At 38.7% G+C, this 24,457-nt stretch overlaps 1 protein-coding gene across 3 annotated transcripts in view; it reads right to left on the minus strand.

The window, feature by feature from the left end:
* The window catches only part of LOC127619112 (signal peptide, CUB and EGF-like domain-containing protein 3), a 127,367-nt gene that overhangs the window by 55,184 nt on the left and 47,726 nt on the right, over positions 1–24,457 (minus strand). For all 3 annotated transcript variants that reach the window (XM_052091868.1, XM_052091872.1, XM_052091867.1), the window contains exons 3-4: positions 23,750–23,875; positions 11,910–12,044 (exon numbers count right to left, since the gene is read on the minus strand). In XM_052091868.1, the coding sequence (XP_051947828.1) occupies positions 11,910–12,044; positions 23,750–23,875 (261 nt within the window). The remainder of the gene's footprint in view (positions 1–11,909; positions 12,045–23,749; positions 23,876–24,457) is intronic.

Raw genomic sequence — 24,457 nt, forward strand, 5'->3', positions numbered from 1 at the left:
AATTTCTTCAGGAATTCTCAGATCTTGGTCTCAGATCTTCCTGCCAACAATAAAAGTGTTCTGACATGAAGGACGCTATCTGAGGTTCACATGTTCTTGAGAAAGTTTCAGGTTTTTAACACCTCTCTGGAAGAGCTGGCACAACAAAAGCTTTCATGATTGGTCATTGGCAGATATGTAAACACAATTCTTCTTAAATGCTTTGAACCATACAGAGTTCATTTACACACATGTTTCTTGCCATAATTCAACTGCAAAGCTGCATAGTTGTGTTTTGTGTGTGTTGTGTAATACAAAGTTGTTTCCAAACAAACATAAAAGACCTTATCAAACTACGCTCAACAGCACAGAAATTGTACTGGTTGAACTGTTATGCGGCTAGAATCCAAAGAAAAGTACAAATAAATACATAATATCGACATATCAAACTAAGTTTTTAACAAATGTTGTCCTCTTTGAAGATTTTCACAGAAAAAAAACCCATGTAAACTGTGAGGTATGTCATAAAAAGTGGCTATAGAGACCAGCTTTAGTCTCCATCCAGATCACTATTTAGTAGATTGAGTAATTTATATCTTTACTATCTGTGAACGATTAAACCCAAGCACACAATGTGCTCCCGGTCCACATAAAATTTAATTTATGAGGTGTCTACAGTAAAACTTCTACTCTATTGAGGCAAGTCTATATTCTGAGCTGGTAATTTATAATAGCAATATGCTATAAGAGGCCATGCATGATTTTAGCATGGGTAAGGTGTGATCTTGAGGCCTAAAACCCTTTATCCATGATAAAATCACTATAATCACAGATTTAAGTGGCTTATTGCCACCAAGGCACCAATGTTCAATCAATAGTTATGTTGCCTTAATAAAGTTTAGGTTTCATAAAATATTTCTAACACTAACTCATCCGATAAGTGTACTTAGCTACATCCACCAAAACTGGAAAAGACCTTCAGACTGTTTTTAGTTTTTAATAGTGTGCTATATCTTTTTTTAAACTAAGAGGAATTACGGTTTTCGCACAGTGAATGATCAAAAATCAGAAAAATTCCACAAACTTAAATTTACGGAATGATAAAATTATTCAAACTCCCAACTTTCAAAAATATTCCCACATAAGGCCTTTAATCTACTTTGAGTTTTAATCAATCAATCAATCAATCAATCAATAAATCAGTCAATCTGTCTGTCTACAGTATCCATCCATCCATCTACATATCCATCCATCCATCCATCCATCCATCCATCCATCTATCATCCATCCATCTACATATCCATCCATCCATATATCTATCCATCCATCTACATATCCATCTATATATCTAGCCATCCATCCAACCATTGACATATCCATCCATCCATCCATCTATATATCCATCCAACTATCTATCTATCCAGCTACATATCCATCCATCCATCTATCTATCTATCCATCCATCCATCTACATATCCATCCATATATCTATCCATCCATTCATCTACATATCCATCCATCCATCCATCCATCCATCCACATATCCATCTATCTATCTATCCATCCATCCATCCATCCATCCATCCATCTATATATCCATCCATCCATCCATCTACATATCCATCCATCCATCCATCTTTCTATCTATCCATCCATCCATCTACATATCCATCCATATATCTATCCATCCATCCATCTACATATCCATCTATCTATATATCCATCCATCCATCCATCCATCCATCTACATATCCATCCATCTATCTATCTATCTATCTATCTATCTATCTATCTATCTATCTATCTATCTATCTATCTATCTATCTATCTATCTATCCATCCATCCATCCATCCATCCATCCATATATCTATCCATCCATCCATCTACATATCCATCCATCTATATATCTATCCATCCATCCATCCATCTACATATCCATCCATCCATCCATCTATCTATCTATCTATCTATCTATCTATCTATCTATCTATCTATCTATCTATCTATCTATCTATCTATCTATCTATCTATCTATCCATCCATCTGTCCATCCATCCATCCATCCATCTGTCCATCCATATATCTATCCATCCATCCATCTACATATCCATCCATCTATCTATCTATCCATAAATCTACATATCCATCCATCCATATATCTATCCATCCATCCATCTACATATCTATCTATCTATCTATCTATCTATCTATCTATCTATCTATCTATCTATCTATCTATCTATCTATCTATCTATCTATCTATCTATCTATCTATCTATCTATCCATAGCTTTGTCAAGCCAACATCAAAGTTTGTCATGTCGACCTTTACTTACAGTTTATAGGTATATAAAATGTATTATTAAAAATGACTGTAATAAACAATTCTTCCACCAAGTAACATAGTTTGTTATCTTAACTGTAAGCTGTTTAAGGTTGCTAAGTAACAAGCAACATTTGTATTACTCTGCTTGTCTGTGTTTGCAGCATTACAGGCAATCCTGTGCATTGATTGGCGACACATAATGGTTGATCCTGCTGTGGCTTCGGTTGGAACTTTCTTCATTGGCAGACCAAATATTTACAAAATAACTGGCCATACTGTATCTAAAATGGAAGTCACTTCTTGTTTATAGAACCGTTATATAAAAGCAATATCACACCACTGTATAGTTGCAATGTAAACATAGAACATGCACTTTGGGCTAAATGACAAATTAAACATGTTAACATGTTTCCCAAACATGTTAATTTGGATGACTTGGAAACATGTGCTAGCTGACTCCAGTCGTTATATAAAGGTCAGAATTTGTAAATCACCCACTACAATTAAGCATCTAGCATGTGATCGCAAGACAGTTAAACAATTCTAATGGACCATTAAAATGCTAATAAGTTGATATAAACACCAATGAGTGAAAACATTTATAGAGGGTTGTGTGAGTGGTGTTGCAGTCAACAAGCAGTATCACAGACAACAAGATAAGACAGAACTTTTTAAGGTGGGTGAGTCTTGCTACATTTCTACTATTCTGAAGAAAACAAGTGCAGCTTATCTGGTGCAAAAGATGCCGTCTAATGCTAGCCCTTAAAAAAAAAAAAAATCTAGAGTTCTTCTTCATACAAACTTGCTGCAAATTTCCAACTCATTATTTTCACATGCAAATGAGCTTCCGATTTGCACTAAATGTTTTCCAGAAGTTTGCAACTCTTCACTGGTAGTAGTGAACCTGTAGCAAACCTTTGGCAACAATGAAGAGTTTCCTGCAAAGCTAATTTGCTTGTAAAAATAATGAGGGACGAATTGAAGACGAATGAAATACGGTAAGTACACAGTCTTATACCTTTATTTTATTGTCAAATTTTCAAATACTTTGTTGCCTTAAAACAATGATTGTCATGTTGTGATTCACCTCAGAGCTGGTTGGTTTGGTTCATGGTTTTATGAAGTCATTTATCAAGTCTATGGAAGAAATTAATAGGGAAAATACTTCCGGAATCCAGACGGCTAAAAAAGTGGGCTTTAGCAAACACCACTAATTAGCATTCTGGGAGTGACACTTCAAAAAATTATGTTTTGTTCAGCAAATATACAGTTAAAGTCAGAAGTTTACATACACCATAGCCAAACACATTTAAACTCAGTTCTTCACAATTCCTGACATTTAATCCTAGAAAATATTCCCTGTCTTAGGTCAGTTCAGATCGTGACTTTATTTTAAGAATGTGAAATGTTAGAATAATAGTCGAGAGAATTATATATTTCAGCTTTTATTACTTTCATCACATTCCCAGTGGGTCAGAAGTTTACATACACTTTGTTAGTATTTAGTAGCATTGCCTTTAAACTTTTTAACTTGGGTCAAACATTTCTGGGTAGCCTTCCACAAGCTTCTCACAATAAGTTGCTGGAGTTTTGGCCCATTCCTCCAGACAGAACTGGTGTAACTGAGTCAGGTTTGTAGACCTCCTTGCTAGCACATGCTTTTTCAGTTCTGCCCACAAATGTTCTATCAGATTGAGGTGAGGGTTTTGTGATGGCCACACCAATACCTTGACTTTGGTGTCCTTAAAGCCATTTTGCCACAACTTTGGAGGTATGCTTGGGGGTCATTGTCCTTTTGGAAGACCCGTTTGCGACCAAGCTTTAACTTCCTGGCTGATGTCTTGAGATGTTGCTTCAATATATCCACATAATTTTCCTTCCTCATGATGCCATCTATTTTGTTAAGTACACCAGTCCTTCCTACAGCAAAGCACCCCCACAACATGATGCTGCCACCCCCATGCTTCACGGATGGGATGGTGTTCTTCGGCTTGCAAGCCTCACCCTTTTTCCTCCAAACATATCTATGGTCATTATGGCCAAACAGTTACATTTTTGTTTCATCAGACCAGAGGACATTTCTCCAAAAATCAAGATCTTTGGGGGGCCTGGGTAGCTCAGCGAGTGTTGACGCTGACTACCACCCCTGGAGTTGCAAGTTTGAATCTAGGGTGTGCTGAGTGACACCAGCCAGGTCTCCTAAGCAACCAAAACCAAATCCTGGTTGCTAGGGAGGGTAGAATCACTTGGGGTAATCTCCTCGTGGTCGCGATTAGTGATTCTCGCTCTCAATGGGGTGCGTGGTAAGAAGTGCGTGGATCACGGAGAGTAGCATTAGCCTCCACGTATGGAGTCTCTGCGGTGTCATGCACAGCGAGCCATGTGATAAGATGTGCATATTGAATGTCTCAGAAGCGGAGGCAACTGAGACTTGCCCTCTGCCACCTGGAATAAGGTGAGTAACCGCAGCGCCACGAGGACCTACTAAGTAGTGGGAATTAGGCATTCCAAATTGGGAGGAAATGGGGATAAAAAAGTAAGATCTTTGTCCCCATGTGCACTTGCAAACTGTAGTCTGGGTTTTTTATGGCAGTATTGGAGCAGTGGCTTCTTCCTTGCTGAGCAGCCTTTCAGGTTATGATGATATAGGACTCGTTTTACTGTGGATATAGATACTTGTCTACCTGTTTCCTCCAGCATCTTCACAAGGTCCTTTGCTTTGGATGAACCAGACATGTGGAGGTCTAAATTTTTTTTCTTCTGAGGTTTTGGCTGATTTCTTTTGATTTTTCCATGATGTCAAGCAAAGAGGCACTGAGTTTGAAGGTATACCTTAAAGTACATCCACAGTTACACCTCCAATTCAGTACACCTCCTATCAGAAGCTAATTGGCTAATTGCCAAAAAGGCTTGATATCATTTTCTGGAATTTTCCAAGCTGATTAAAGGCACAGTTAACTTAGTGTATGTAAACTTCTGATCCACTGGAATTGTGATATAGTCAATTAAAAGTGAAACAATCGGTCTGTAAACAATTGTTGGAAATATTACTTGTGTTATGCACAAAGTAGATGTCCTAAATGACTTGCCAAAACTATAGTTTGCGAATATTAAATCTGTGGAGTGGTTAAAAAATGAGTTTGAAAAACTTCAACCTAAATGTATGTAAACTTCTGACTTCAACTGTACTAACATTCTACAATGCCGAAATGGATATAACTGGAAACAACAGATGTGTAATTTGCATTTTGATTCTATAATTCAAAGTTACAGAAATGCATTACATCAAAATCAATTTAGGCTAGGCAGAGTGGTCTCTTCTACTCTTTCTAGCCTAAATCGATTCGCTTTTTAGTTTGATGGAGCTGTGAATCTGAGAAAATTACTTAAAAAAGGGTAGGTTGCTGTTGACAACTTGGGGATCAAGGCAATGTTTCAAATCAATTGAATACCTTCGATTGGAATAGGCAGATTAGACATGCTTCCACATGAGGTTATTTTTTAATCTAATATGAATGATTTTTTTTATTTTTTTATCTAAACGGCAATGTAAAAAACCTGGTCTTATAGTGCACAATTTGAGAAGAAAAAATAAATAAAATATATATATATATAAAATAATTACATATTAAATTAATAACAACTTGCTTGATCTGAACAAGTCATTTTAAAGCTTAGAATCTTGTCTTTAATATGCATATAGCCGATCCTACCAATTGTTAAATAATACATTTTAATTAGCTGAAAAATAAAAACTGTTTTGTTGTCATCATCTGCAAATTTGTTATCACAACAATTAGATTCAGAGTTGGTAAAAACATAAAAAAGTTGAGATAGCCATGTGCTGGAAAGGTCTCAATTTCTAGAATGCATTGAACACATTTTATTTCACGAAGAGGCCAAACTGCAGTGAGCATTAGTGAATGAAATTCCCACAGACACACGTAAATATAATAAACAGGAGTGTCTTTTGTCACATTTTTCCTTATTACTTCCTGAAACATCCATATAACATAGACAATGACATATCATAACTTACAGCAGAGTATCCCGATTCAAACGAGCACAAACACAACATATGGTGAGTAGATCTTGAAATATTCCTCAAAGAGTGCAAGTGGAAAAATGATGCACAAAAGGGGACTCAACACACATTTTGTGTGTGTGTGTGTGTGTGTGTGTGTGTGTGTTTGCTACAAAAGTAGAAGACCACATCAGGCACTTTATTAGGACCATAGTGTTCCTAAAAAAGGTGCTCAATGAGTGTACATTTAATAAACAAGGCTGATGTATGAGTTCATGAGGTCTCTCACACATTGAGCATTGCATTGTTTGAAGTGTGTAGTTGTTTCATACAAAAAGCGCTGGTGCTGACACCCTTTACTAGAGTCCTTTAACATTCTGTCATTTGTGCTTCAATCTGATCTGTTTGAACAGTCATTTGAGGTCTGGTACAGGCCTCCGTCTGAGGAGAAGGAGCATTTACCAGACATTGCTTTTTCAGATCGGCTTGAGCTCAATTAAAGCTTTACAAACTGTTATTCCACTGAATTTAATGTTTAGAATATTTCTTGAGTGAGTTTCAGAAATTAGGCCACTAGGCACATTGTAAAAACATAACCGGAAACAAGCGAGCCGGATTATTTCAAAGTGGAAGTACAGTACATCTTGTGGTTTTCATAATTATTCATCAAAAGGTACTTTCTCAGCCTTATATAATATAAAACAGCAATTTGTCATGCATCCACTAAATAACATAACATAGTGGAACTGTGTATGTGTGTGTACTCATGTAAGCCACACTTCCAGTGAGGCCCCCTGCACTTGGGGCCCATTACCTGACTTCGAAACAAATGAGACTTTAAGACGAAGGAAGCAGTTTTTTATTACTAAGTAAACATTTCCCAGACCACTGCACTGACTGCAACAAAAACACATGGACTGCGATTCATTTTAAGAGGTATTTCGAAGTTTGCAGGTGTGAGAAACAGAAAAAGCAACACAAAACAGGAAATGCATTTCAACTTTAGCTTTGAGAATTTATTAAGCAAATCATTATGCAAGACAACAGACATGCACACAACACTAGGATAAGCCGGTAAGAAAGTCGTTTAAGAAGTGTACATGTGAAATCGGGGTAATGGGCAAAACTCTACCTGTGTCGATTGGTTTATTTTAAGCTGTTTATGATCTCACCCTGATAGAGAAAACAATTTGTTTACATGGTGTTTACATGACCATATGCGGCAGCTTATTACGCATAATTTGTATAAGATCATGCATGTATAGTAAACTCACTCCATGACTGTGTAAAACATCAAAGTAATCATTCAAACACCAACAAACATGTTTGTTGGGTTTTATTGGGTCAGTGTGTTCACCCTGTTGGTGTTTCTTGGGGCAGTTTTACAATGACAGTTCTGCTTCTCAGCATTCCAAATCCAACAGCCAACTTTAGAATGTTGGTGTTTGTTAGAGTTCCGTTTGAGTTTGTAACTTGGGGCATTCCGAATTGGCCTTAAATGCACAAAAGTTTCATTACATGTCATAACTAGGGCTGGGCGATAAAACGATATCAATATTTATCATGATAAAAAAACTCTGATGATAAGCTTTTGAGTAATTTTCGATATTTAGCTTGTGTTCTACATCTAGACAAGGGTGTTGCTAAAAACGCTAGCAGTTTGGCTTTCTTATCGTATGTTTTTCCACTGGCGCGTAGTGAGCGAATTTGAGCAAACGCTTTCGATTCCTTCCTATGGAAGCCGAGCGTCAAGTGTGGATTGTAAAATTGACAGCAGTGCTAGCGTTGGGAGTGGCTTTGTGCGGATTTCTTCCGCGTCAGTGGAAACGCAACCTATGACTTTATGAAGTTGCTATTGCCCCCGCTACGCAGGTCACGCCGTTCCGAATCCCAGATTGATTTCATCTTGACTGCAAGACATCATGACGACAGTTACGCCCTCCCCTCATCTCTAGTGAGCAGCGCGACAAAACAACAGCGCCGGTTACATCATATCTGATCTTTCTGCTCTGTATTCTTGAATATTTTTCTCTAGCCCTGAAATACGCTTCACTGATGCCCGGGCCGCACCCGCTTCCTCTTTTGCCCACATGTGAGTAAACATGAGGTGTGGGTTTCCAGAGCGGCTTTAGACCATAACGTTTTTTCTTTCTAAATTTTGTTTTATTAATCAGCATGTTCCAAGCCTTCAATAATAAACAAATAGATTTCTGTTCTAATTTTGTGAAATTATTCAGATGTCATCATCTCAGACAAGGATGAAAGACAAAACAATTACTAGTTTATAGTTTAGTCTTTCTCCCTTTAATGAAAATAGAAAAATGGTCCATTCATACTTTTGCATATTCAAAAGTTTCTCTCTGGAGATACCCCTGAACCCCCATACAGTATCATTCATCAGTCACAAGGGCTTCTATGCACCAATACTTGGATATCTGTATTTAAAGACATGTGAAAATAATTTGAAAATAATAACTTAGTGACTTATTTCAGAGTGAATCTCTAGGGTAGGACTTGATTTTATCTACAGTATCTAGAACGGATTGGATTGTGAAAAGTGGGCATCTCACACAAGAATAGAGCCAGAGCTGAAAGTGACTTTACAGTGGATTGTGGATGGTTATTTAAGAAAGCATTGATGGGGAGTAACTAACTACGGTTGCTTTCACACTGGAGCTTTTGTTGTGCACCTAGTTCGTCTGACATTGGTGTGCAAGCGGTGTTTTTAGCGAACCGCTCCCTGGAACCTCAATTAGAATAAATGCAATCCATCCTAACTCATGAAAGTGAACTGCAGTTAACAAGTGGCTTACTCACAATATTGGGGAAGCTACTTTGACTCAGTTCCTAAGCTACATTACTCCAAAAAAGTAATTACATACAAGCTACTACCAAAAAGTAGCTAATTAAACTTGGGTAATAGAAAGCATTTTAACCTTGAAAAAATGCCATCAGCTGTTTTAAAATGGGATGTTTAAACAAGCAACCAAAGTAACTAGGTAAATAAAGTGCGTAAACCGTCGCTGTCCAGCTAAAAATGTGCTAGTGTTGATATTCCATTTAAAAGAAAATAAAACACTGCCGCTGTACAACGTACAAGTTAAAACGTAAAGCGGGAGTAACCCCATTTCCTCAAATTTCTATCCGGTTTATTGATTGGGCAAGCTCTTTGTTTGACTATTGTCTACACATACAATCCGTCAATCCGTCATCACCTTCAGATGATGAATTGCGTCACTTGCGCAGTCAGGATTTCCAACATCGTCTCTTCCTAGCACGCAATTATCTAAAGCATATTGTGTTGTAGCTATAATGGTAATAGCAAACAGATGACTGCTCGCTCAGATCTATGCCTCTCGCTCCAGTAGGGCACCGGTCACAGCAGAAGTACAGCCCCTCAAAATCAGAGCGTTTGTAGATTTATGGTGACTTAATCTCCCCATCCAACAAGTTTTAATCTGGGAGCAATAAAACCAACATTAACATGAAATATGAGGGATTTACAACAGTATTTATGAACCCCAATCCAACCGAAAAAAAAGCCCAATTAAAGTACTTGATTCCCGCCAAAATCTGTGTTTGAAACATATGATCCAGCTATTTGTAAGACTCCAATAACATTAAGCTTATGAAACGCAAACACTGACAAGTTCAACGGGCCAAATTCATCTCCTGAGATTTGGCTTTAAAGAGAAAAGGGGTTTTCCACGAAAATGATTTAACCACAACGTACACAGCACAGAAACAATTGCTAAGTTCGAAATTAAATACAGAATTGTTTTAATAGTACGTGAAACAGTAGGCATTGTTACATAACATTGTTGTCACATGACCTTCATTACATTGCCCAGTATACAGTACATGCTATATAAAGCAGAAGAAGTAGGAGAACCATGTTAGTATGTTATAGACCTTAATCAGGGTACTCGCGTATTTATTTTTTGCTATTTAAAATGAGGCTGTGAGAGATAGTTGTACAGTCCATTTAATGGGTTGTACGGTTTAATAGCTTTGTGTCAATCATTTAGCAGACAAAATATAAAAAACATGGCATGCCATAAGAAATCTATATGATAAAACCTCCAGAAAGCATGGGTTGAAATAATTAGACATGATCTTGTACAGTGGTTCTCAACCGGTTTTGCTTCAAGACCCAGATTTTGCATTTGGCATCAAGCAGAGACTCAAAATTGGTTATCCTATAAATTTAAAAAACTTTAAAGTGTATTAATATTAAAATTTTTAAAGAATGAGAGCTTGTCAAGCATCCTGTCCATGTTGGCAAATTTCTAATTTAGATTTCGGTAAGTTTGATTGGACAAATGTCTTTGACATCAACAACAAAAATTTTGTTGAAAAGCGTATTTATTTTTCCATCCTTACTTTGCATTAATGGGTGGTGGCATTTTGTTATTATTTATTATTTGCAGGGCGGAGGGCAGGGCCGGGTCGTGATGCTACATACCCGGCCCCTTATCAGGCTAATCAAGCCTCTGAGAGGGACAAAGGCCGACTGGAGTCGGCGGTGCGACTGAGAGAGAGATTTACGGGCAGCTGCCCGACACCTGTGTGTGTGTGTGTGTGTGTGTTTGTCTTTTGGTTCAGTTCTTCATTAAATATTATTTATATTGTCAAACTGGTTCTCGCCTCCTCCTTGCTATCCCTTTACACTGGTGCCGAAATCCGGGAAGGAAGAGGGATGCGCCTTAGTGGATTTCTCTTCGCTACCATCCACCCCAAAGGAGCAGCCGCTGCCATCCACCAAAGGACGGAGGAGCCCGGCCGCCTGGAAGCCGAGGAATGGCTGCCGACCGCGAGGGGAGGAGGGGCTCCCAGCCAACTGCCTGGTGCGGTTACCGCTGCCAGGGGTGGGGGAGACCCCTACCATCCACCAAAAACACTGTGGGGGCGTTCCGTTCGCCAGGGGCCGGAGGACTGTCTCCGATCCACCTGGGGAGGCGTGGCTGTCGTCCATTAGTGGGTGGAGGAGTGGCAGAGGACCCCTACCATCCACCAAAAACACTGTGGGGGCGTTCCGTCCGCCAGGGGCCGGAGGACTGTCTCCGATCCACTCGGGCAGACGGGGCCGGAAGGAAACTCAACCCTCCCCGGGGAAAGGGGGGGGGGTGTACGTCATGCCGGGGGGCTACCTAACCTGAGAGAACGAGGGAGGAATGTGGCAGGGCGGAGGGCGAGACGGGACATAATGCTACACACCAGCCCCCTTATCAGGCTAATCAAGCCTCTGAGAGGGATAAAGGCTGACCAGAGATGGCAGTGCAACAGAGAGAGAGATTTACGGGCAGCTGTGTGTGTGTGTTTGTCTTTTGGTTCAGTTCTTTACAGACCCATTTTTGGGTCATGACCGACCAGTTATAAACAACTGATCTAGAACATTTAAGTAGTACAACAATTTAACATACTGTACGTGTATCCCACACAGCCTCTTTTTCAGTCATTGAAAATTAAATTGTTTATCTTGAATAAGGTCATAACATAGACAGTGACTTTATTGCAACTATGTTGCTCAAGGAGCGTTGTTGTGTATGGGTGTATAACCATGAGGTCACTCGAGCTCACCTTTTGGCCTCTGGATGCAGGTGTGCTGGTTGTCGGACAGGAGAAATCCATCTCTGCATCGACATTCGTAACTTCCCATCATATTCACACAGATCTGCTGGCAACCACCGTTTCCTTCTGAGCACTCGTCAACATCTGCCGGACGACAAAGATATACACATATAAGGATCAACCAACCCCTAAAACAGCATAATATTCATTCCATAAATATTCATGAATGTTAAATGGGGTAAGATGTGTCAGTAGGTGACCATATATTGAGAAAAGGCCCATCAAACACAGCTTTTTTTAGGCTAAAACTCAGGTTAAGACTTTGGGGTCCTCCTAAGACGATCCAAGAATCTTAAGTTCCTCTTCCTTCTGTGAGTAAACAGTCTACAGCAGCATTGCCAGGCATTTGTGTGTATGTCCACTTCTGATGTTCATTTGTGCAGTTAAATTGCATAATGAACTATAATTCAAGTAGATGTTTCTAAACGAGATCTCAGATAAAGTTGCTGTTGGATCATTATTCATATCTACAGTGTTTCTCAAACTGGGGTCCATGGGCAACTTGAAACTGTTGACAGTAAAGTGGAAGTGTGTCATTTCCACGCCACCAAATGGAATTGCAACATTTTGTATTGAAAAATGTACCCCCCCGTCTGCCATCATTTGAACAAACAGATAGTCCCGCCCCAAATTTACAACATTGATTCACAATTGGTAAATGGTCTGCACCTTTTTAAGCCTTAACGGTATTCAAAGCGCTTTACACTGCGTCTCATTCATCCATTCACACACCAATAGCGGCAGAGCTGCTAAGTAAGGTGCTAGCCTGCCATTGGGAGCAACTTGGGGTTCAGTGTCTTACACAAGGACACTTCGGCATGTGGATTCGTGTGGGCCAGAATTCAAACCACCAATCCTGCGATTAGTGGCCGACCCGCTCAACCACCTGAGCCACAGCCCCCCCTACTTGGTTGAGTCAAATGTTGTTGAGTTGACTGGACAGGTTGCTTAAAGGAATATTCCAGGTTCAATACAAGTTAAGCTCAATCAAAAAAAAGATAAAATTTAGGTTACAGTAAGCACGTTTACATGCATGTTCAAACACTGATTGAGCATAATAAACCGATAAAGTGTGTGGTCATGTAAACGCAATAAACAGCGTTCCTTTATCAGTGTAATAAACCGTTCAACACGGGTAGATTTTTGCCCATTAGGCCGATTTCGCGTGGCATGTAAACACCATTACCAGCGTTCTCACCGGCTAATCCAATGTGTGCACACGTTGAGCGCATGTCTCTTCACGGTTTGACATCAAAAGCAGAGAATAACGCAGTTATTTCAAATCTCATATAAACAGGGTTTTCTCTCTTTGCCAGATTTTTTTTAAATAAGCTGTTTTTTGGGTGTAATCAGCATATTGGCGTGCATCTAAATGTGGTCAGTGTGGCACTTACAAAAACGTTTACATGGACAGCTGAAAGCGGCTTATTGAGAGAAAGATGGTTCCCATTTGAAAGCAGCATTCCTGTTTTCATGCTCTTTACTCCCGTATACAATTTTCCTGCGATGCCTGTGTAAGTAACAAACATGGTATTCGAGGAAGACTATCTTCACTATTTTATTCTACGTTGCTTCATGCTTCTTTATTTCCAGATATTCCACAGTTGTTGATGTATTTGTTTCCGTAACTTAATTTCGCTGCAATAGAGGGATTTCCCTCTTACATAAAAGTCTGGGATTACCCCAATGTACAAGCAAATATATGTGGCCGTAAGGGACCACCAATTTTACATTTGAACCGCTATGTAGTTTATAGTGTTTGTGCTTTTCCAATGTAGTCCGAGAAATATTGAATTCTTTCCCCTTAGTTGACTTGTTTTTGGGATCCATCCAATGACGTTTGTTCCTCGGTCTGTTCCACGCACATGTGCATTCCTCAGAAACCTGTTACATGGCCACATTAAGCCATGTTCTCCAGAAGAAACCTAGGTGTGTTAAAATGCTTTCTCTTAATCCCTTAAACGGCGTAAGGAAATCTGCATTCTTGTTTACATGACGTTTCAGAACGCCGCTTTCGGGAAAAACCCTGAAATAAACCGTTTCCTTAAGTGCATGTAAACGTTGTCAATGAATGTGAGTGGGTCAAGGTTTTAAATGCAGAAATGTGAAGCTTATAATTTTATAAAAGCACTTACATTAATTATTTTGTTAAAACTTGTTTATTATTTGAGCTGTAAGGTATTGTGCTGTTTTGCCTGTGTGAATATTTGGTGGTATGTTCTGGCTTACAAGCGCTCTTGACCTGTATGTGTGAACTTGTAATTGATTCTGTTCCTCTGGATATAACAGGAACCCGTTTATGTGCATAACTGCTATTTGAGTGTGTTGACAGATCCATTGTAAATTGGGCTTTTGGAAAATTACACAAGCGGTTCATTCAACAGATGCTTTAAAGCCAATACAGTTAAACCTGCAGTTTAATGTTTAATGATTGAGGACTCAAGTTTTGATGTTAAAATACTTTCTCATGTCTCAGCTTAATATAAATAGACAACTATAAGTAAGCCATTTGTGGACTGATTTCCCTAAAAATAACCCCCCATCACTCTTTAGTGCTATCAAAATATAGCTTTCTTTGTTTGAGTGACCAGACTAGTTTGACAACGCAACATTCGCTCAAACAATGGCTTAAGTTTGAGTCAGGACTATCTGTGTGTCCGACCAAGAGAAGACAGGGGGGTCTTCAGAAACCTGTTAAAAAAAAAATATTTTTCCAATTCCATTTGGTGATGCTAACGGCACAGACATTACAGGTAGATGGCCGAATTTGATTTGTGTCCCTTTGAGTTCCTAGGAGTCATAGCAAGGTCCTACTCCCATGTCAGACATATGTGTGAGTGTAAGTGTGTGTGTGTGTGTGTGTGTGTGTGTTCTCGTTCTAGAAGTTTTCATGTGTCCTCCTCTCTCTCCAAGGATGATACTGCAACCTGATCTCTCTTAGATATCTTGCATTAATGTCTGGCTGTATAAATAAGCTTGCTCTTAATAAACCCTCATGCGAAACTAATTTTCGGTCTATTTGTCCAATGTACTGAGGTCTTGGGATAGATTTTCCAATCCAGGCCATTTTCAGCCCAGCCAAGGGGGAATACAACCTCTCAGTTTCCCAGCATTCTCGTTTACACGTCTGTTTCTGACCGTCACACACACAGATGTCAGATCCACATTAGCGTGACTCAACAAGGCCTTGGCAAGATAAATGAAGGCCCTGTCCACCAGACCAGGTGTGTTCACACCGTGTCCTATCCTGGTCCTATCCCATCCATGTTTCCAGCATCAAATTGTTCTTTCCTCGCTAAAAGCAACCAAATCACAGCCCATTACAACACATTTGATGTTTAAAATAACATTCCCCAGTTCAATACGAGGTCAATAATGTTGATTACCACAAAAATGTATTTCGACTTGTCCCTCCAAAAATCTGGGATAAAGCCAGGCACATACAGTGGAAGTGAATGAGGCCAACCAATAAACGTAAAAATACCCTATTAAAGTTTAAACATGAAAAAACCCTCCAACAAATGCTATTGATTGAGCTTAAATAGTATATTACTTTAATATACAGGACCAATGAGATTTTTTCTTCCCAGGGGTGTGAGCTGTGCGAGTGCTAGGTGAACGTCTGAGTTCAGCGACCACTATGGGGTCCTTGAATAAAATATAATGTGTGAGGAAGGGCAGCCACAAGGGTAAGATGATACCCTGCTAGGGAGTTGGTGCCCTACACAGTCTGGGTAATATGCATATAGGGAGTGGCGGTACTGCATACTTGAGTATGTTTGGAGTCAAACAACACGTCTGTCAAAATGTCTTATCAGGCTTTGCTTGACACAGTTGCAGCTGGTTAGGACAAAAATTCAGATTAACATGGAAGAGGTAGGATTTACTTCTTGCACCGTGCCTGGTTAGGACACAATATTCAAGGACTCAGATTCACTCTTGGTAAACTTCATCTTGCTGAAAATCTAGATTAGGATGGTAGCTGTGTGAGCTGTTATTGGCTGGTTGACCAGCTACCATGTTCCAAAAACCAACTTGACCACTTTAAGGTGGTATGACCATCTTGTAGCTGGAAAAAAAGGGTCTAGCAGATAATGACCATCTTGGATCAGATAATGACGAGCTATAAACCAGCTACCATGTTCCAAAAAACAACTTGACCACCTTAAAATGGTATGACCATCTTGTAGCTTGTAGCTGGAATAAAAGGGTCTACCAGATAATGACCATCTTGGATCAGCTAATGACGAGCTATAAAACATCTACCATGTTCCAAAAACCAACTTGCCCACCTTAAGGTGGTATGACCATCTTGTAGCTGGAATAAAAGGGTCTACCAGATAATTACCACATTGGATCAACTAATGACAAGCTATAAACCAGCTACCATGTTCCAAAAACCAACTTGACCTCCTTAAGGTGGTATGACCATCTTGTAGCTGGAAAAAAAAGGGTCTAGCAGATAATTACCATCTTGGATCAGCTAATGACGAGCTATAAAACATCTACCATGTTTCAAAAACCAACTTGACCACCTTAAGGTGGTATGACCATCTTGTAGCTGGAATAAAAGGGTCTACCAGATAATTACCACATTGGATCAACTAATGACAAGCTATAAACCAGCTACCATGTTCCAAAAACCAATTTGACCACTTTAAGGTGGTATGACCATCTTGTAGCTTGTAGCTGGAATAAAAGGGTCTACCAGATAATTACCACATTGGATCAACTAATGACAAGCTATAAACCAGCTACCATGTTCCAAAAACCAACTTGACCTCCTTAAGGTGGTATGACCATCTTGTAGCTGGAAAAAAAGGGTCTAGCAGATAATTACCATCTTGGATCAGCTAATGACGAGCTATAAAACATCTACCATGTTTCAAAAACCAACTTGACCACCTTAAGGTGGTATGACCATCTTGTAGCTGGAATAAAAGGGTCTACCAGATAATTACCACATTGGATCAACTAATGACAAGCTATAAACCAGCTACCATGTTCCAAAAACCAATTTGACCACTTTAAGGTGGTATGACCATCTTGTAGCTTGTAGCTGGAATAAAAGGGTCTACCAGATAATTACCATATTGGATCAACTAATGACAAGCTATAAACCAGCTACCATGTTCCAAAAACCAATCTGACCACCTTAAGGTGGTATGACCATCTTGTAGCTGGAATAAAAGGGTCTACCAGATAATTACCATATTGGATCCGCTAATGACGAGCTATAAAACAGCTACCATGTTCCAAAAACCAACTTGACCACCTTAAGCTGGTATGACCATCTTGTAGCTGGAAAAAAAGGGTCTAGCAGATAATGACCATCTTGGATCAGCTAATGACGAGCTATAAACCAGCTACCATGTTCCAAAAACCAATTTGACCACTTTAAGGTGGTATGACCATCTTGTAGCTGGAAAAAAAGTGTCTACCAGATAATTACCATCTTGGATCAGCTAATGACGAGCTATAAACCAGCTACCATGTTCCAAAAACCAACTTGACCACCTTAAGGTGGTATGACCATCTTATAGCTGGAAAAAAAGTGTCTACCAGATAATTACCATCTTGGATCAGCTAATGACGAGCTATAAACCAGCTACCATGTTCCAAAAACCAACTTGACCACCTTAAGGTGGTATGACCATCTTATAGCTGGAAAAAAAGTGTCTAGCAGATAATGACCATCTTGGATCAGCTAATGACGAGCTATAAACCAGCTACCATGTTCCAAAAACCAACTTGATCACCTTAAGGTGGTATGACTATCTTGTAGCTTGTAGCTGGAATAAAAGGGTGTACCAGAAAATTACCATCTTGGATCAGCTAATGACGAACTATAAACCAGCTACCATGTTCCAAAAACCAACTTGACCACCTTAAGATGGTATGACCATCTTGTAGCTAAAAAAAAAGGGTCTACCAGATAATGACCATCTTGGATCAGCTAATGACGAACTATAAACCAGCTACCATGTTCCAAAAATCAACTTGACCACCTTAAGATGGTATGACCATCTTGTAGCTTGTAGCTGGAAAAGAAAAGGGTCCACCAGATAATGACCATCTTGGATCAGCTAATGACGAGCTATAAACCACCATGTTCCAAAACATAGCTACCAGTTTAAGATAGATTCTCCAGCAGTGTATGTTTACAGTTCTAGCAAATTTCGAAACAAGTATGCTTCGACTTGGTGTGGCCATGGATGGCGATAATCAGGCCCTGTGTCTACATTTACTGCTAGCATTTCTTTCTGCTCTTCGAAGCATTTGGAAACCATTTAACATTTGGAGAAATACATAACGACTGTTAAACGTTTCCACAGAACTTGCATTAGTACATTAACACGTGCAGAAATGTACCACAGAGACCCATGCACTTTAAACCCCAAACACCTTGCTCCCAGAGCATAAACAAACCAATGATTTCCGGCATCTCCTGTGCTCGTTTTCTCACACGTCTGTCGCGTTTAGTGAATATCTCCTGGTCAGTGTACTGCATTAGGGACATATGTTACGTGCAGGTCGCGGCCGGAGTCCAAAGCAAATATTTGGAAAAGGAACAGAATTCTGGCAAAACCCAGAGCAGAGCTCAAGTTTTTTGCACTTAAAACGTTTTGTTTTTTTATCATTCTCCTGAGAGGTTTCCTCAGTGTTGAAAAATTCCCGCTCTCTCCTTGTTCGACGGCTCCTCTGTCAAGATACCTTCCTTTTTCTCACTCTAACGCTTCCTCTGTGCCAAGCTGAGAGTTAAAAATGATCAATCGCTCAAACCAGGAAGAGATTATGAGGTTAAAAGGTCATATTCGCAAAGCATTGCTGAGCGCTACTGTCTGAAAATGATTGTGACTCTATAGTACATGCACGGTCCCAAATATAACTCCTAAATAATCTTATAATGCCTTCATCGCTGTCGGTTAGATTTTGAATGGCGCCAGGTGAACAGGACCTTTTCAGACTTAAATTTTTCATTTATTAAAAAGATTAAAGAAACCAAAAACAAACCTAAAATTAAATCAACATGTTAAATGCTTCACAGTGACCCTTTGAAAGAAACTATGAATGTGAATGATGGCCAAAAGTCAACAGAAATCTGTTCACTCAAGGGGATGAGCTTGTCCTATATATTTAATAATGGGAGGAGCTTATCCTCATTAAAAAAATGTATGGGGCTAATTTGAATAAAGGGGAGGTGCTTATCCATTTTCCTCTTTAAAGGGCAGAGGCTTACCTTCTGTCTTCTCAAATGGGAGTGGCTTGACCCACCTCTTCTCTTAAAGGGGTGGGGCTTATCAGTTATCTTTACTCATAGGGGAGGAGCTTATGTGCATTATGTTCAAAAGGAGGTACTTATTCCATGTGTGCTTTGAGCCCGAATGAAATGCGAAAATGAAAAAATTAAAATAAATAAATAATAATAATTTTTTGACACTGTGGAAGAATCTCACTAACAGCCATTAACGTCTAGAAACACAGGAACAAGAGCTGATTAAACACTTCTGCTGGAGTGTTTTCTCTCCTCATTTACAGTCTTGACGGAACATCAGCATGTTTAGCTTGCACCGCTGATGGAAAAGTAAGCCGAAATACTGAGAGAGATAATTGCTTGATTTACCTCGAATTTGGATATGAAGTTTCATTCGTTCAAATCTGAACCATTCAGACGGTGCAATCTAAACCTATCTCATCTCTTTAAATAAGGGCGACTCTGACCCACCCCAGAGAAGGGTCAAATCAAAACAAACAGTCTGAAGTCGTTCCTGCACAAATTACAAGAGTTTCGACTTTCCCACTAAAAACACCATAAAAACAAAGAGGTAGCGACCTGCGATTTACAGGCTTTCTCTGTGCGAGAGTGCAACCGATTCAAGGAAATACTAAACCAAGACAAAAATAAATTGTCAAAATACTTTCATATTGATTCATATTCATTAAAATGACAGATTTACATTTCCCCCATCAATGATTGCCTTAGCAAACAACCAAAAACATGCTAAAAGTTCAGTAACACTTTCTATGAAGCCCATATTTATAATGCATTGTAAAGGTGTTATTAAGCATTAATAACATCTCATAAAACACCTTATAATATGTTACAACTTCTCAAAAATAACTGTAACCACAATTATAATACTCAACTATTTATAGTTATAGCTTAGAGTATAATGCATCAGAACACAAGGAACATGTAATCTTATCTGCAGAAGATATAATGTTTATATACACAGTATATTTGTAATGTATATAATAGGTATGCTTTAAGATATGTAAAGTGACAATGTCCTCTTATAAACATCCATAAGATATTTATAAGTGGTTATAAGACATTACAAGTCACGTTGGAAGTGATATACATTACACATGCACAAAATCACACACCCATGAATAAAAACATATTTTTTACTCATCGTTTGTGCATCGTTTTTTTGGAGAGTTGAGTTGTTGAACTTATTATAAGGTGTATTATTAAACATTATGAATGCAGTATAATGCCTTTACAATGCATGAAAAATATGGGCTTCATATAAAACATTTCATAATGTTTTTTTGTATACCAAAGGTAACCTCAGAAGCTTCACATAGCAAGATATTCTAAAGGTGCGTTGTTTATTTTACCCACAGGCCAACAGTTCATTTGTGTAGAGCGTTCATTTGTGAAGAACAGAGCGAAGAGTTATAAAAGCGCAAGTGAAGTGTGTACGAAAGATAACACACACGCACAGATATCAAAAAGCGCTGGCAGACTGCGGGACTCTAGATATAGACAATTACAGACCTGCATACACGAGTACAGCTCATCCATACAGCATCACAAATGATCCACGCCAAAACATGGGACTGACATTAAATGGGATGGAACAAACTGCTTGTGAGTGTGTGTGTGTGTGTGTGTGACAAGGTAGAGAAAGTGTGATTCCAAAACCTTCTAGTCCCTAAGGAAGCGCGTTCAGATCGATCTGCATTTTGATCCGGGGTTTGCAACATTCGGAATTCCATTTAGAATGTATTTTACATTTCAGTTGGATTCCTGAATTTGAGTAGATTTGGAATGAGCTAGCAAATAGAATTTAGAATTTTGAATCAAATTTAAATTTAAATTTAAAGAAGTAGAATGACAGGAATGTTCCGGGCCCTATACACATGAAACTCAATTGACAGCATTTGTGGTATAAAAAAACATTTTAGACTTGTCCCTCATTTCTTAAAAATAAATAAAAAAGCAGTTCCACTGAGGCACTTACAATGGAATTAAATGGAGCCAGTCCATAAACATTCAAATATTCACTGTTTCAAAAGTATAGCCACAAGATGTAAACATTATACGTGTTATCATGATTTCAACACGATACAATCACTTTCTAACCTTATCTAAGTCATATACAATAGTATAACTTAACTTGTTTGACACAACAACGCAACACCAAACAAAACTGTAAATGATTTAAAGGGATAGTTCACCCAAAAATGAAGCTTCTCATCATTTACTCACCCTCATGCCATCCCAGATGTGTATGGCTTTCTTTTTTTCAGCGGAAGATTCTTAGAAGAATATCTCAGCTCTGTAGGTCCATACAATGCAAGTGAATGGTGGCCTGAACTTTGAAGGTCCAAAAAGCACATAAAGGCAGCATAAAAGTAATCCATAAAACTCAAGTGGTTTAATCCATGTCTTCTGAAGCGACATGATAAGTGTGTGTATGAAACTGATCAATATTTAATCCTGGCGATATGCACGAAGAATGCAAATCACCAAAAACAAAAGAAGAAGAATGTAAAAGTGAAAGAGGAGATTTATAGTAAAAAAGGACTCAAATATTGATGTTTTTCTCACCCACACCTATCATATCACTTCTGAAGACATGGATTAAACCACTGGAGTTGCATGGATAACTTTTATGTTGCCTTTATGTGCTTTTTGGACCTTCAAAGTTCTGGCAACCATTCACTTGCATTGTGAGGACCCGCAGAGCTGAAATATTCTTTTAAAAATCTTCATTTGTGTTCAGCAGATGAAAGAAAGTCATACGCATCTGGGATGGCATGAGGGTGAGTAAATGATGAGAGAATTTTCATTTTTGGGTGAACTGTCCCTTTAAGGGCACTAAAATCATGTTAACACATATAATGTTTACGTCTTGTGGCTATACTTTTGAAACAGTGTTTACATTCATGTTTATCGACTGGCCCCTTTTATTCATCTTTCGCTGGGATTGCCATACAGTAATTTTTTGCGTTACTCAATCTATTGAGCTTAACTTGTATTGAACCCGGAACATTCCTTTAAAATATTATAAAATTCAAAGAAATCCATATAAATGCTTTAAGTGTAGTTTTCAGGAATGTATCTCGTTTTTCAGTATGAATTACCATTAAAAATGTTATCATGCACACAACATATGGGGGTATTTCCAGAAACATTAAATAATATTAATAATCAATGTTTGAAATGTCTCTTATAGAAATCTGTATTCATTTATGTTTTATTATGTTTAAGAAATTAACTTTCATGTTATAGAGCATGCTGAAAGAACACTTAACTTCCCAGAATGCTCTAATTTACCCCAAATTTGTCAATAATTTAGTCAATAATTGTTTATAAATTCACCTTAATGTGTGAAATCTGAAAAAGTGGTCGACGTTGTATATAATTATTTACTTATTTACTTAAATATAAAACGTATTTCAATATTTAGTTACTTATTTATTCACTTAGACAAATCAGAAAGTAGTTTAAAAAATGTCCAACCACTATGTTTTGTATATAATAAATATTGCACATATTACAGAATAAATTGGCATAATTAATCAAAATTAATGATGTCATCATTTATTTTTTGTCAGGTGCAATTCAGTAAATTCTTCCAGCATTCTAATTTAATAACGTGTCATTTTAGTTTTCCAATGTCAAAATACTTAATCATTACTTTTGTACATTTACACGCTTCACCTATGAATTGAGTATTTCGCACAACCCTGGTTCTGATAAACATAAATGCATAAAAACACTTAAGAACATCCTGTATGAACCTCAGGTGGTGATCCGGGCCAGTTCCTCTAGACGAGCCTTTAAATATCTATGAAAGGCTTCAATGCCTGAGTTCAATTATCCAGTTTGGCACCACACAGTGCGAATAAACCCACATAACCCGCACAAACACTCACTGAAAACACTGAACAGCGAAAAGTAACAATTTCATATCTTCATTAGTCCATTTTGTGACACACCAAACATCTGTTTTGAGTTATAGGGCTGGGGTCAGTATGAACTGTAACCTGATGTAAATCACACACACACACACACACACACACACACACATACACAGGCTCAGTTTGACATTCCCGTTAGATGGATTTAACTGACCCGGAACGTCTGGGCACACGAGCCACCGAATGTCGAAAATGTGAGCTCACAGAGTCTGAAAATGCAATTATTGCCACAGAACCGTCTGCTCAGCAGTCAGCGGAAAAATCTGACAGATTTATCGCCCTCTCCTATTGGTTAACCACATAAGCCACTTCATTTTGACACAGAGGATAGAGTGACAGCGTTTTAGGCCCAGCTGCGCTCAACTGCGGTCGGTGCCGAGTTTGATTACACATGCCTGAAAATCAACGATTACAAATTCAGATCCAGCAATGATGGTTTCATCCGCAAAACATTTGTTTGTTTGTCTTGTGTGGCCTGAAGTTCAGAGAGGATGAAGAATTGCGGTGAATGTCTCTCACTCACACACACACACACACACACGAGTTTGGAACAACATTGGAACGTAACTTACCCAGGCAGTTGTGTCCATCGTGGGCCAATCGGAAGCCATCGTAGCACGTGCACCTGTAGTTTCCAGGGATATTGATACAATCGTGAACGCATCCTCCGTTATATTCGTTAGCACACTCATCGATATCTGTAGAGAGACCGCAAGAATAAAAACTTATAAAAAGGATGTATCATTGAAAACAAGGATCAAGATTGTTTCTTGCTATTTTGAAATGAAAGTTAAACAAAATGAAAGACCATCTAAAGAAACTAAACTGCAAAAACGCACATTAACTTATGAGCATGTGGCATGGGGGGCGTTCCTTAAATGTCTCTCTCCGTATCACTATAATAAGACACAGGTGTTAGAGGTCATTACAAACCAGGTGACAAGCCTTACTGCTCTCTCTCTCTCCTGCAGACCGACACATGACCACGCCCCCCATGCCAAGAGTTTTTACCGATAAATTGGGTGGTGGAAATGGCCGATAACCGATTAATCGGCCGATAATTTAAAAAATTGATTCATAGGATGTTACAACGTTTTCTTAGTCGGCACAGACATAGAGGTCAGAGGTCAAAACGAATACAATCGCAGATGTACTTTTTTCCTCCCAACCAAAATCCCAATAATAATCAGAAAATAAGACAACGAGGTGCATAACATGGGATTTATAACACTAAACAAGCCCGAAACACGGCAGGGACTTTTATTAGAAAATGACGTAGA

This window comes from Xyrauchen texanus, chromosome 25, assembly GCF_025860055.1.
Source record: "Xyrauchen texanus isolate HMW12.3.18 chromosome 25, RBS_HiC_50CHRs, whole genome shotgun sequence".
Taxonomy (NCBI): domain Eukaryota; kingdom Metazoa; phylum Chordata; class Actinopteri; order Cypriniformes; family Catostomidae; genus Xyrauchen; species Xyrauchen texanus.